Source organism: Mustelus asterias, chromosome 9, assembly GCF_964213995.1.
Source record: "Mustelus asterias chromosome 9, sMusAst1.hap1.1, whole genome shotgun sequence".
Lineage (NCBI taxonomy): Eukaryota > Metazoa > Chordata > Chondrichthyes > Carcharhiniformes > Triakidae > Mustelus > Mustelus asterias.
Window position 1 is genome coordinate 117997314 of NC_135809.1, and position 14208 is coordinate 118011521.

Genomic DNA, 14208 nt, shown 5'->3' on the forward strand with positions numbered 1-14208 from the left:
GGTGGATTGGAAACACGCTACTTTATGTCTCTCTCCCTTATTCAGGGAGCGAGACACAAAGTAGGAAACTATAGGCTGGTTGGCTTGACCTCTGTGGTGGGGAAGTTAACAGTCTAGATCCCTGTCCAATAATTACTGTCGAAGAGAAGGGATCCCATTCCAGTTTCGTGAACACTATCCCACATGTGAAGATACAGTAAGAAGTCTCACAACACCAGGTTAAAGTCCAACAGGTTTATTTGGTATCACGTGCTTTCAGAGCGCTGCTCCTTCATCAGGTGAATGGGTGAAAGAGCAGCGCTCCGCAAGCTCGTACTGCCAAATAAACCTGTTGGACTTTAACCTGGCGTTGTGAGACTTCTTACTGTGCTTACCCCAGTCCAACGCCGGCATCTCCACATTATGTGAAGATATGCACTCATTTTTTAAAAAAAAACATGCTAAAATGAATTGCTATATTTTCTTTAAAAAATGCATGAGTCGGATAAAGACCACACCTATGTCCACACAGAAAAATGTACATCTTAGAGATGGACGAAAAGAAACGCGTGGACAAGTTGTTCCTGGTTACATTTGCACCTCCAGCCCTGCAACGTGGCGGCCCCAAGCTTCCCCCACACCACGGATACGCCCTCTCTCCAATCGGAAGCGACTTAACAAACCCGCACGCTGCCGGCCCAAAAAAGCAAAGCGAGTGTTGAGTGGCTCGGCCCCGGATCAAAGGCAAGTGTTGGGAGCGGAGGCAGGCGTCAGCGGCTGCGTTTGAAATAACTTTGTAACTTACATGGGACAGATTTCTGTGCGGCGCTTTTAAGGAACTCTCGCTGTATCAAGGTGGGGGGAGGGGTTGTTTCAAATAGGTATTTGAGATGAATTTATTCTGCGATGGAAGATGAATTGTGATGAATGAATGAATGAAACAGAGGTTTGGCAAAATTGTATCTTTTTTTTCTTTGCATCTTTATTGTAGGTTTCATTGGTTACAAGATATTGTAACATGGGGATCCCACGCCTGTTCTATTTCCTGCTTCTCCACATAGCCGGAGTGTGTCCCAAGCCCACTCTGAGACACGAGCGGGTCCACCAGGAACCGGAGTTGAGCGATCAGGTCCACGCCGACACGGAGAACTTTCACTATGACCATGAGGCCTTTCTGGGCAAGGAAGAATCCAAGACTTTCGACCAGCTGACCCCGGAGGAGAGCGTGGAGAGGCTGCGGTGAGTTTAGGATGGGGGGATGGACACTGGAGTTGGACTGATAATAAATGGGGTGTCAAGATTCCCTTGCCAGCTGTGGCTGCCAATTTCACAAGCTTTAGCTGCTTGGAGCTCAGCCGCAGTTCAGTACCGCGCGTTATTGGGATTATCTTCACTACGTTGTGAGCTGGTCACTTTTACAGTGTGTAAGTGCAGCTGAAATGTTGCTGGGTGGCTCCAGTTAATTATAAATCCTAGCGCAGTACTTCAAAACAAATTTCCAAACTCCTCCTTTGCAAAGTTTCTTTTTATGATCCGCTGCTACTGTTACACAATTCCCAAAAGAGTAGCGGGCAGTGAGTGTCTTTGGTGTCCTTTTCGTAGGGAAACGTGGCACTGGGCGTCTGTCCAGCCACCAACTGCTTCTGGCATGTACTTTCTGGCTCGCTCCGTAAATAGAAAGGAAGCATCAGCATTTGTAGGACCCCTTTGACCCCCCCAGAATGTCCTGAAAGCGCTTCGCAGCTAATGGAGCAGTTTCTTTGAAGTGAAGCCACTGCTGGAAGGTAATGAGATGACCAATTTGTACAGACCAAGCTCCCACAAGCAGCAGTATGAGAATGGTTCTTAATTAGGTTGGTCCAGAGATAAATATAGGCCAGGTCAACAGCTTAAAGTAAAGTTGGTTTATTAGTCACAAATAAGGCTTACATTAACACTGCAATGAAGCCACTGTGGAATTCCTCCAGTCGCCACACTCCGGCGCCTATTCAGGTCAATGCGCCTAACCAGCACGTCTTTCAGACTGTTGGAGGAAACCCACGCAGACACGGGGAGAACGTGCAGACTCCACACAGACAGTGACCCAAGCCGGGAATCAAGAACTCTCCTGCTTTCTATGGCGCCTTGGCTTAATGTTTCATCCAAACGACGGCACCTCTAACAGTGCAGCACTCCCTCAGTACAAGCCTAGATTTGCTGAAGTGGAGTTTGAGCCCACAATCTTTTGAAGCAGGAGTGCCATTGACAGAACTGTCTTCATGTTAAAGGAACAGAGTCCAGTACAAGCCAAGGGATGGGAGATATGTTGAAGATCAACATTAATTTCCTAGGCCATTGTGTAATGGTAGGAGCAGTAGTTTATATGTGCAGTGATTAGTGTAAAATCAAACGACCTTCTGCAACAAGACTGTTTTCTTAGAACTTTGTGATATCCAGGAAAGTTGATTCACTATCTCTGCAGGTGGTCTGACACACCTTTTCCAGTCTTGCACACTGTTTCCATATGACACTGCAAGGCATAAAATGTGGCCACGTAGATTGGAAATTTTTTGAACCTGCCTGCAATTAATTTAAGCTTTTAGTGCCACGCCAACATACTGCCCACCACTATTAAACTTGTGTTTGAAAGTTAACTGGTGGGAGAGGAATCACAGTCCACTTAGGAATTCTCTCCCCAGCAAGAAAATTCAAGTTACATTTCGACTAAAACATGCTCTACCAATATATTGCAAATTCACCTAATTAATCCTTTCGGGGGCAGATGAATTTACAAGGGTGATACCAGAATGATACCTGTCATGACGGAGTTGAGGAGGCATTTTTTTCTCTGAGAGTCATGGGTCTCCTCCTCAAAAGGCAGTGAAAGCAGAGTCTTTGAATGTTTTTAAGATAGAGCTAAATAGAATCTTGAATAACAAGGGGGTGAAAGGTTATCGGGGTAGGTGGGAATGTGGGGTTGAGGTTACAGTCAGATCAGGCATGATCTTATTGAATGGTGGAGTAGGATCATGGGGCCGAATGGCCTACTCCTGCTCCTAATTTGAATGTTTGTATGGAAATTCGATCATTATTGTTCTTGTCTCTGGAAATGAGAGGGCTGGCGGATGATCCAAGAGAGGTGATTAAGATTCTGAAAGAGTTTGATGGGCACAAGTTGGCCATTGGGCCCTTCTAAGTCTGCACTGTCATCCAGTAAGATCATGGCCGATCATCTGTGTCCACTTCACTTTCACGCACTATCCCCTTAATTTACCGAGTCTCCAAAAATCTACAGATCTCTGATTTGAGTATTAATGGGCTAGACGCAGGGACGATGTTTTCACGTGTTGTGAGAGACTAAAACAAGGGGTTGTAAATATAAGGAACCAGATCATCCGGTCTCTGGACTATCAATCCAGGATGCACATCAGGACCATGCGGAAGTACCAATGCGCTGACTCTCGATGGGGAATTTTATTGCTCCCCGGGAACCTCCAAAAAATGTTTCCAACTGAGTCAGCAACATCAGGCAGTTAGCCAGGAAATGTTGGGCAGAAAATTCTTAGTACAAATCCTGGGTAATTATACAACTGATGCACCCTAATCACCCGTGTATGTTATATACACAGTAAACTGGAGATCTGTCACCTCCCCCACCACAGACATCACCCCTCTCCACCCCTAATTGCCACCCCACCCCCGATGCAGAATTCCCCCCTTTCCCTCCTACGGACCTTCCCTCACCACCACCCCCCATCAGGCCTCACTCCTTTCAGGCCCCACCCCTTTGGCACTGCCAGGGTGCAATGCTTCTAACTCAGGGCATAGGAATTTGGGGTGTTCCATCCAGAATTTAGGAAATTGTGATATCTTGTCCAGGATAACAAATTTGGGGAACCTTGCCTGGGGACCCCCAGTCATAAAACCTGGATACGTTTAAAAAAAGCCAGACTTCCAATTGATGTTGGAGCATTCCCTCATCAGAGGAATCCATGTCGGGAGCAGCAAAGAGAATCGGCACAGAAGCTAAATCCTCTTCTAATAACACTAGCTGCTGTAAGTTATGTTTAAATGTTCAGTGTGAATGTTAACGAACAGGTGATGGATGAATGGATGCGTCAGTGATTGAGTGACTGGGTAGGATGGAAAGATAGGCAGGTGGGTGAAGTAAGCGGGTAATTGTATAGTGTGGCAAGTGGGTAAAGTGGCAGGGTCACTTGTGGGCAGAATTGTGGATGAGCAGGATGGGAGGTGGATAAGATGGTAGAATGGCAGTTAGGTTGGGTGGAAGGTGGATGAGGTGAGTCTGCAGGTAGTTGGGATGGTTCAGGAGGGGCTGTCGGGTCAGGGGCTGGTCAGATGCTGGGAGTTAGCAAGGCTGGAAGGAGGTTGCTGGGTCAGGTCAGGGGGAATTGAGGATTCAGGGGAGTAGAATGTAATTGTGAAAGTGGTTGTTAAGATATATAAGACCCTATTTATAAGTAGAACAAAGAACAATACAGCACAGGAACAGGCCCTTCGGCCCTCCAAGCCTGCGCTGCTCACGTGCCCACTAGACCATTCTTTTGTATCCCTCTATTCCCAGTCTGTTCATGTGGTTATCTAGATAAGTCTTAATCTATCCCAGCGTGTCCGCCTCAATCACCTTGCTTGGCAGTGCATTCCAGGCCCCCACCACCCTCTGTGTAAAATACGTCCCCCTGACATCTGTGTTGAACCTTGCCCCCCTCACCTTGAACCCGTGACCCCTTGTGTTCGTCACCTCCGACCTGGGAAAAAGCTTCCCACTGTTCACCCTATCTATGCCCTTCATAATTTTATACACCTCTATTGGGTCGCCCCTCATCCTCCGTCTTTCCAGGGAGAACAACCCCAGTTTACCCAATCTCTCCTCATAGCTAAGACCCTCCATACCAGGCAACATCCTGGTAAACCTTCTCTGTACTCTCTCCAAAGCCTCCACATCCTTCTGGTAGTGTGGCGACCTGAACTGGACGCAGTACTCCAAATGTGGCCTAACCATCGTTCTATACAGCTGCAACATCATATGCCAACTTTTATATTCTATGCCCCGTCCAATAAAGGCAAGCATGCCATATGCCTTCTTCACCACCCTCTCCACCTGTGCTGCCACCTTTAAGGATCTGTGGACTTGTACACCCAGGTCCCTCTGTGTGTCTATACTCCTGATGGTTCTGCCATTTATTGTATAGCTCCCCCTTACATTAGATCTACCGAAAATATAGGGGTATAGTGTACAAAAGGAAGGACGTTATGATGTATCTTTTTAACACTGATTTGGCCTGAATTAGTGTAATGTATCCAATTCTGGGCAACACACTTCAGGATGCCATTACAGAGGATGCAGACAAGATGTGTGAGAATGATCCCACAAATGAGGGACTTTAGTTATATGGTTAGACTGGAGAAGCTTGGGCTGTTCTCCTTGGAGAAGAGAAGGTTGATGTATCTGGACACAGTGGATAGGGAGAAAGTGTTTGTGTTGGTGGAAGGATTGGAAATCCGAGGGCACCTGATTATTTGGTGAGTGGCAAAAGACCCAAAGGCAACATGAGGAAAAATCTTTCTCAGTTGTTTGCACCTGGAAAGCATTGCCTTGAGAAGGTGGTGGAGACAGATTCAATCCTGGCCTTCCAAAGCGTATTGTTTACTATCTGCAACAAAATGTTGTTTTAGGGCTATGGGGAAAGGACAGAGAAGCACAACTAACAAAGAACTGGCACACATATGATGGGCTGAATGGTTCTTTCTGTGTTATAACCATTCCATAATTCATAGAATCGTAGAATCTTACAGTGCAGAAAGATGCCAGCCAGCCCATCAAGTCTGCACTGACCCCTGACAGAGTAATCTCATGATGTGGAGATGCCGGCGTTGGACTCGGGTAAACACAGTAAGAGGTTTAACAACACCAGGTTAAAGTCCAACAGGTTTATTTGGTAGCAAAAGCCACACAAGCTTTCGGAGCTCCAAGCCCCTTCTTCTCCACTCACCTGAAGAAGGGGCTTGGAGCTCCGAAAGCTTGTGTGGCTTTTGCTACCAAATAAACCTGTTGGACTTTAACCTGGTGTTGTTAAACTTCTTACAGAGTAATCTCATCCAGGTCCACTCACCCACCCTATCCTTGTAACTCCACATGTTTATAATGGCTAATTATTCAAACCTGCACATCTTGGGATGCTATCCAGGTTTGTATTCTGTGGAAAGCAGTTGTTTGATTGTACGTCATTTTGCAGTATATTTATATTGGAAGCAGGCACTTTTTTTTTGTGAGGGACCAGAAGAGGTGGTGAGAGCCTGCCTTCATGTTGTTGTGGTTACAACCTACACCTGATTTTTTAAAAACTTGGCACTGTGCATGTGTGCATGTTTTCTCTGCTAGAACTACCTACTTAGTGATAGCCAGTCCCTAGATTGAAGTCTATGGTGCAAGTCACCTGGTGTAAACCTGACTTTAGTTAAGAACAAAGTAGGGTGAGGTCGTCCAATGGGGGGTCCCATCCCACATTGTTCTGGAGTCCAGTCTGGCAATGTATTTAGATTTAACCTGTTTGCTGAAGGGTCAATGCAACGTTGAACTGCAATGCCATGGTTGTAATGCAGATCATAGAATCATTGAATCCTACAGTACAGAAGGAGGCCATTTGGCCCATCGAGTCTGCACCGACCACAATCCCATCCATGCATTTCCCCTAGCTAGTCTCCCTGACACTAAGGGGCAATTTAGCATGACCAATCCATCTAACCTGCACATCTTTGGACTGTGGGAGGAAACCGGAGCACCCGGAAGAAACCCACGCCGACACAGAGAGAATGTGCAGACTCCGCACAGACAGTGACCCAAGCTGGGAATTGAACCTGGATCCCTGACGCTGTGAGGCAGCAGTGCTAACCACTGTGCCGCCCCCAGATGAAGCACTAAAGGTTCTGAATTCATGTATTTTAAACTTGGGCCACCCTTCGAAATAGAGCACTTGCTCCAATACCTGCTGCTGAACTGTGCCACACCTAGACTAGAAGAAGATTGAAACATGAGCCTCCAGTTAGAAGTATGGTACCAGTATAGCAAGATATTCTTATGACACATGTGATATGCACTCTGATTATTCAGCACTGAGAGACTTAGTGTTGTATGTATTAGGTTACAGTAATCAGCTAATTCCCTGTCAGAATGTAAAGCTCTTTAATACCTACTTTTAGTTCCATGTTGCTAACTCTGACTTCTTTTGCACTGCTTGAAAAATACTTATTTACATCATACACCATTTATGTATCGGTGCTTTCAGTTGTGTTCTGCAGTTTTACAAATCTTTGGGTATGCATTTTGATACTCGGCAAATTTTCTAGCCTTCCATGGATTTATTCAAAATCTATTCCTTGCCAACTCGATGCAGTTGAAGACCAATGACATAATCTCCCCTTTCTCTGAGCACCATAGATGTTGACGGCACAAAATGTGGCCATGCTTCTTCCAGATTCCCATTGACTCCAGGTTTTCGACGGTTCCTTGGTGCCACTTCTGGCTGAAAATGGTTGCAAATGTCTTAGCTTTCCCTTTGCGCTAATGTGTTGGGCTCTCCCATCATTGAGGATGGGGATATTTGTGGAGCCTCATTTAATTGCCCACCACCATTCATGATGTATTAAAAAATATATTCTCTCGCAGGATGTGGGTGTTGCTGGCTAAGTCGGCATTTATTCCCCATCTCTAATTGTCACTGAGATGGTGGTGAGTGCCACCTTCTTGAACCGCTGCTGTCTGTGTGGGTTAGGTGCACCCGCAGCGCTGATCGGAAGGGATTCAAGAATTTTCATTCAGCCACAGTGAAGCAATGGTGATTATAGGGCTGGATTTCCATTCTCGGTGGGTAGCAGGAGTCAGGAAAATTTCTGGATCAGCCAATCTGAATTGGAAAAAAAGTATCTGCAAGGACAGGATTTTCATTGTGGTGGATGCAAGTTGCCCATCTGGCCAGCCGACCCAGGGACAAGTTTGGAGGCAGCGTCAGGGACTACCGGGTTGGGCTGCTCAAAAGGCCTGCTTTGATGCTGTGGGATTTCATCCCAGTTTTATAAAAGCAGAAAGACCTTCCAGCTCTCACCAACCCCCTCCCCATTGCCCCCATTCAACCCCTATGTCTGCTCATGTCCCCCATGCCAAGGTATACCCCTCAAATAACTCCTTGGGCCCTCTTGTCCCCAATGCCAAGCTATTTCACTTCCATGCCTATACTCCCACTATACACTGCATTGAAGCAGTGAATGCTATTGTGAAAGTAGGATGTGTTTTTAAAAAAGGTTTTTTAAAAAGTAATTTATTGATGACTTTTCAATTTATCAAAGCAAAACTTTTTACGACAGTCCAATTAAACTGTCAATCATCCAGACCCCTTAAAGTATCAATTAGAGAAACTCAAAGCATTTGAAACCTCTTTATTTTGTGTAAATAAACATTGTGAATTTGACAGCTTAGATCAGAGATCCAGAGCTGTCAATCAAACAATGTTTTGCCTGGGCCTCTGGTATTTCGACAGGCTTTGGCTGACATTCCAGGAATCTGTTTGCCTTTCCAACCAGTGGAGCGGTTCCTCCAGGTTCCCATTGACTCCAGGTTTTCTAGGACTCCTTGTTGTCACTTCTGGCTGACAATGGTTGTAAATGTCTCAGATTTCCCTTTGCACTGATGTGCTGGGATTTCCCATCATTGAGGATCGGGATATTTGTGGAGTTCCACCCTCCAATTTGTTGTTTAATTGCCCACCACCATTCATGACTGGATGTGGTAGGACAGCAGAGCTTGGATTTGATCCATTGGCTGTCAGATTGTTTAGTTCTGTCTATCACTTGCTGTTTGGCACACAAGTGGTCATGTTTTGTTGTTTCACAGGTTGGCACCTCATTTTTAGGTATGCCTGATGCGGCACTCTTCATTAACCCAGAGATGAACACCAGCTTGCAGTGGTAGAATGGGGGAAATGCCATGCCAAGAAGTTACAGATTGTGGTTCAATACAATTCTGTTGCTTCCGATGGCCCACAGTGCCTCATGGATGACCAGGTTTGAGTTGCTAGGTTTGCTTGAAATCTATCCCATTTAGCATAGTGCCGAACAACACAATGGAGTGTATACTCAATGTGAAGATAGGTCTTCATCTCCACAAAGACTATGCAGTGGTCACTCTTACCAATACTCACATGGACAGTTGCATCTTCAACATGCAGGTTGGTGAGGACAAAGTCAATTTGGTTTCTCCCTCCTGTTGGTTTCCTCGTCACCTGCCAAAGACTCGGTCGAGCAGCTACCATTTCTGCTTCTACTAATATTTTATCAGCATCCTCTTCCTCAGTAAACAATGATGCAAAGTACTCATTAAGTACTCTAGCCTTTCACTGCACCTCTAAGCACATATCTTCCTCTTGCTCCCTTATTCATAATATTATTAGCAAATCTCTTTGCTGGTTTATGAAATATTTGGCATGTTTTAAATGTATTTAATCTTATTCATGGGGTCATGATTAGTGAGCAAATCTGATTTCAATCTTGCGGCCACTGAGATGCAGGAAGGTCACTCGTGCGGCCTACTCAACTGGCCTCGGTTACCCATCACTGTTTTAAACCCTCCACCATTGATGGAATTCAACTGCCTCGGTCTTAACACCTGGAATTCCCTTCCTCAACACCTCCATTTCTCTCCTCATTTAAAATTGTTCTTTAAACCTACCTCTTTGACCAAGATTTTAGTCACCTGGGCTAATATCGCTATGTGACTTGGTGTTGAATCTTGTTAACATTCCTGTGATGTGCCTTGGGGAATTTTACTATAAATAGGTTGTTGTTGCATCCACAACTTTTTATTTGTCCTTGTTTTCATCGGAAGTGATAAAGAGAAATTTAGCACTCTTCATGTTTTCAGATCTTGTCTAGAGTGTGCTGTTTGGTTGAATCAAAGCTTGTATTGGATTATAATGTTTTCATACTATTTCATATTTTTCTACTAAAACAGAGCTATAAATGGTATCTTTCACTAAAAGAAAAATCTTCACTCCCTAGTTACTGTAAATACAGCAACACAAAATCGGTTCCTAAGATGATCCTGTATCTATGTGGCCAATGGTCTGGTAATGGCTGTATCCCTCAGATGTTCACTTTCACTCAGGTTTTCATTCATTCATGGGATTGGGGTGCCATTGGCTGGATCAGCATTTATTGCCCATCCCTAATTGTCCTTGAACTGAGGGGCTTGCTAGGCTTTGAGAGGGCATTTTAAGAGTCAACCACATTGCTGTGGATCTGTAGGCCAGACCAGGTAAGGAGAGCAGACTACCTCCCCTAAAGGGCATTAACAAACCAGGTGGGTTTTTACGGCAATCAGCAATGGATTCATAATCATCACTAGACTTTTAATTCTAGATTTTTTAATTGAATTCAAATTTCACCATCTGCCATGAGTATTGTCCAGTATCTCTGGGTTACTAGTCCAGTGGCAATACCACTATGCCAACACCTCCCCTCAAAACAGGTGTAGTGCCTTCATACCACAAGTCCCTTGAGGCTCAAAGTACATTTGACCAAGTTGCCTGATGCCATCATTCAGAGTCTTTGGAGTATCACAAGTGGAAGTCATTGTAGAAAGCACAATCTCCTGACTGAGCATAACATAGACTCTCGTTACATTGAATCATAGATCAGCGTGAGTCTATGCCAGAGGCAGAACTTCACAATCGATTACATTACTGACATAGATGTTGATTGTCAGCGAATGTGTACAAATGTTTTGTGTGTTTTTGCAGAAAGATTGTAGAACGAATAGATGATAACCAGGATCAGTACGTGACCACTGAAGAGCTGAAGGCATGGATTATACGGGTGCAGAAACGTTATATTTATGAAAATGTAGCAAAAGTGTGGAGGGACTATGACCTGAACAAAGACAACAAAATTTCCTGGGAAGAATACAAAAAAGCAACATATGGCTACTACCTTGGTATGTCTATACTGGTCCAATACTCCAGTCTGTTAATCTGATGATACTGTCTGAGGATGTGGTAAATATCAAGTTTACAATATTTACATTAAAGGAGTACAATAGATGGTGGTGGTTATAGTTCTGGACTGAGCAGCCCAGAGGTCAGGTGTTCAAATCTCACAACAAGTCATATTTATCCACTGCCTTTAAAGTAATAAAACAAAATTAGACACTGACCTTACGAGGAGATATTAGGTCAGAAGTCAAATGCTTGGTCCAACATGTAGGTTTTAAGGAGAAGCTTAAAGGAGAGGAGGCGGGTAAGAGAGGCAGAAAGATTTTGGGTGCAAATTCCAGAGCTTGTGGCTCAGGTCAGCTGAAACTTGGCCACCATTGATGGCGAGATTAAAATTACAAATCCTCAAGAGGCCAGAATTAGATGAGCGCAAATGTTTCTGAGGATTGTGAGGCTGGAGGAGATTCTATGATACAGAGACAGGGAGGGGTGAGGCCATGGCAAGATGAAAAAAAGGATGAAAATTTTGCAATTAGGGCATTGCTAAACTGAGAGCCAGTCTTGGACAGCGAGCTGAGGGCAATCGGTGAACAGAACTTGGTGCAAGTTAGGATATTGGCACCAGAGTTCAGATGGTCTCCCGTTTATGGTGGGCAGATGGAAGGCTGGTCGAGAGTGCATTGGAATAATACAATCTAGAGATAATAAAGACATTGGTGAGTGTTTCAGCACAGCAAGTTGCAACATTTAATTCATCATGGGGACAAACAGCAAATATGAAAGTTTCTGGATTGTTGGATTAATGGAAATAAGTCCAAAGGTGTGTGGGTTAGTGGATTGGCCATGCTAAACTGACCATAGTTTCAGGGGGATTGACAGGGTAAATGTGTGGGGTTACGGGAATAGGCTGTGATTGTTGTCAGTGCAGGCTGATGGGCCGAATGGCCTCCTTCTGTACTGTAAGGATTCTATGATTCATAACAGTTGGGTGGGGCTGTATAATGGGAAGCTGGCCTGATGTTCTGTACTGTCACCCTCAGTGATCCAACAGTAAATTCAGGGAAAATAAGAGTAGAGAGTGGGGAGAAGGGAGAGGAGATAGGTGTAAAGGTAATTAGACCAGAATGCATCCACATAATTCAAACTAAAACCATCTATTTTGCCATTACTCTTATATTTCCATTGTAAATCACTGTCATGCTGTAATTACACCTACAGCCAGTGGCTATGGTCCATCCAGCAGGAAGTTATAAAAAGGGCGAAACTTTCCAGCGCTTCCCACTGGCAAAATCATCCGGTCCCGCCGAAGGCAACCCCCCCCACCCCCACCCCTGTGGCAGGTTCCCTGGCAGTGTGGCCGGTGAACAACGCAAAACGTCATTGACATCCACTTCGGGTGGAATCCCGCCAAATGTGTGGCAAGTCTAGATATTTGATTTGATTGATTATTGTCACATATATTAGTAGACAGTGAAAAGTATTTTTTTTTCTGCGCTATACAGACAAAGCATACTGTACATAGAGAAGGAAAGGACAGGGTCCAGAATGTAGTGTTACAGTTATAGCTAGAGTCTTGAGATAAATCAACTTAATATAAGGTCAGTCCATTCAAAAGTCTCATGGCAGCAGGGAAGAAACTGTTCTTGAGTCAGTTGGTATGTAACGTCAGACTTTTGTATCAAGACCATTTCTACTTTGTCCCCATTGATGTAGACAGAGGCATGTCCTCCACTACACTTCCTGAAGATAGGCTGGTTCCATTGTAATTGTGGGTGCAGCAATTCCTATTTCTAAATGTTTACAAATAATCTGTGCAAACATTAGATTCCTAATATTATATAAAATGAGTCCAAATTTTAAATGATGCAATCTGAAAATAAAAAGGGGCCATTCAGCCCATCTGGTCTGTGCAAGCACTCTGCTGTTCTGCTCTTTCCCTGTAACTGCAACTTTCTCATTTTTCAACTATTAATCCATCACCCTGTCAAGTCGTGCATTGCAGATCAAAATAACTTTTGCAGAAAGCCAATTCTCCTCATCTCCCCTCTGGTTTTGTTGCTCATTACTCAAATATGCGATATCTGGTTACCAACCTTTTTGCAACTGGAAGCAGTTTCTCTTTATTTACTGTATCAAAAAACCCTCAACATTTTGAACACCTCCATCCCAAATTCCTCCTTAATCTTCTCCGCTCTAAGGAGAGCAGTTTTCCATTCTCTCAACATAACTGAGGGCCCTCGCTATTATTCGTACAAACAATGCCAAAAGCTAATTTGGCACAGATGCTATTTTCCGCCCCTTTTGAATTTTGTCTTTGAGAACTAAAATAATATCCTCAATGCTGGAAGTTTGTGTTCAGATGCTTTACACGTACTTGGTTAAGAGTCAGTTAAAGTCTCCATTGTTTGCAAGTTTCATATTTTGACTCCGTTCTCCTCAAAGGTTTGGATCTGTTTGGCTGTGACTTATGTTGGAATTTGGTCTTGTCAGTGTAGCTGTATCTCTCAGTTCATCTACCGTCACTCTGAAATGCTAAAAGCCACATTCGCCAAATCTGATTAATGGTTTCCCTTACTAAATCGGGAGTTTCTTTTTTAAAAAGCGAGCATAAGTGTGTGCAAACCACCACGGTGTCACTTTTAAAAAAAATTCATTCATGGGACATGGGCGTTGCTGGGGCTGGCCAGCGTTTATTGCCTGACCCTAGTTGCCCTTGAACCAAGTGGCTTGCTCGGCCATTTCAGAGGGCAGTTGAGAGTCAACCACATTCCTGTGGCTCTGAAGTCATATGTAGGCCAGACCAGGTAAGAACAGCAGATTTCCATCCCTAAAGGATATTAGAGACCCAGATGGGTTTTTCTGACAGTCAACAATGATTTCATGGTCACCAGTAAATCCTTAATTCCAGATTTTCTTTTTTATTGAATCCAAATTCCACCATCTGTCATGGCGGGATTCAAACCCAAGTCCCCAGAACATTAGCTGAGCTTCTGGATTAATAGTCTAGTGCTAATACCACGAGGCCATCATCTCCCCTTGGGAACACAATTAACATCAATGGAGACCTCTGTGTGTTGAAGTTCGGAATGTGCACAAAGCAGTCACTGAAACAGGAGTAAAAATTCCCAAATGTTATTATTAGTGTCTAAAGTTGGACAATGTTAGCAGGTGAATGCCTGATGAGTTCTTGTGACAATGCTCTGTCCGCTATTCAAACCGCATATTAACCACTGGGAAATAAATGAGT

General features: G+C 44.2%; 1 protein-coding gene across 2 annotated transcripts in view; it reads left to right on the forward strand.

Annotated features, from left to right (window-relative positions):
* The first annotated feature begins 726 nt into the window (after positions 1 to 726).
* The window catches only part of rcn1 (reticulocalbin 1, EF-hand calcium binding domain), a 40761-nt gene continuing 27279 nt past the window's right edge, over positions 727 to 14208 (forward strand). Inside the window, exons 1-3 of one of the 2 annotated variants that reach the window (XM_078220933.1) lie at positions 727 to 860; positions 971 to 1218; positions 10770 to 10963. In XM_078220933.1, the coding sequence (XP_078077059.1) occupies positions 998 to 1218; positions 10770 to 10963 (415 nt within the window). In that variant the 5' untranslated portion in view covers positions 727 to 860; positions 971 to 997. The remainder of the gene's footprint in view (positions 861 to 970; positions 1219 to 10769; positions 10964 to 14208) is intronic. The other variant, XM_078220934.1, reaches the window with a different exon arrangement.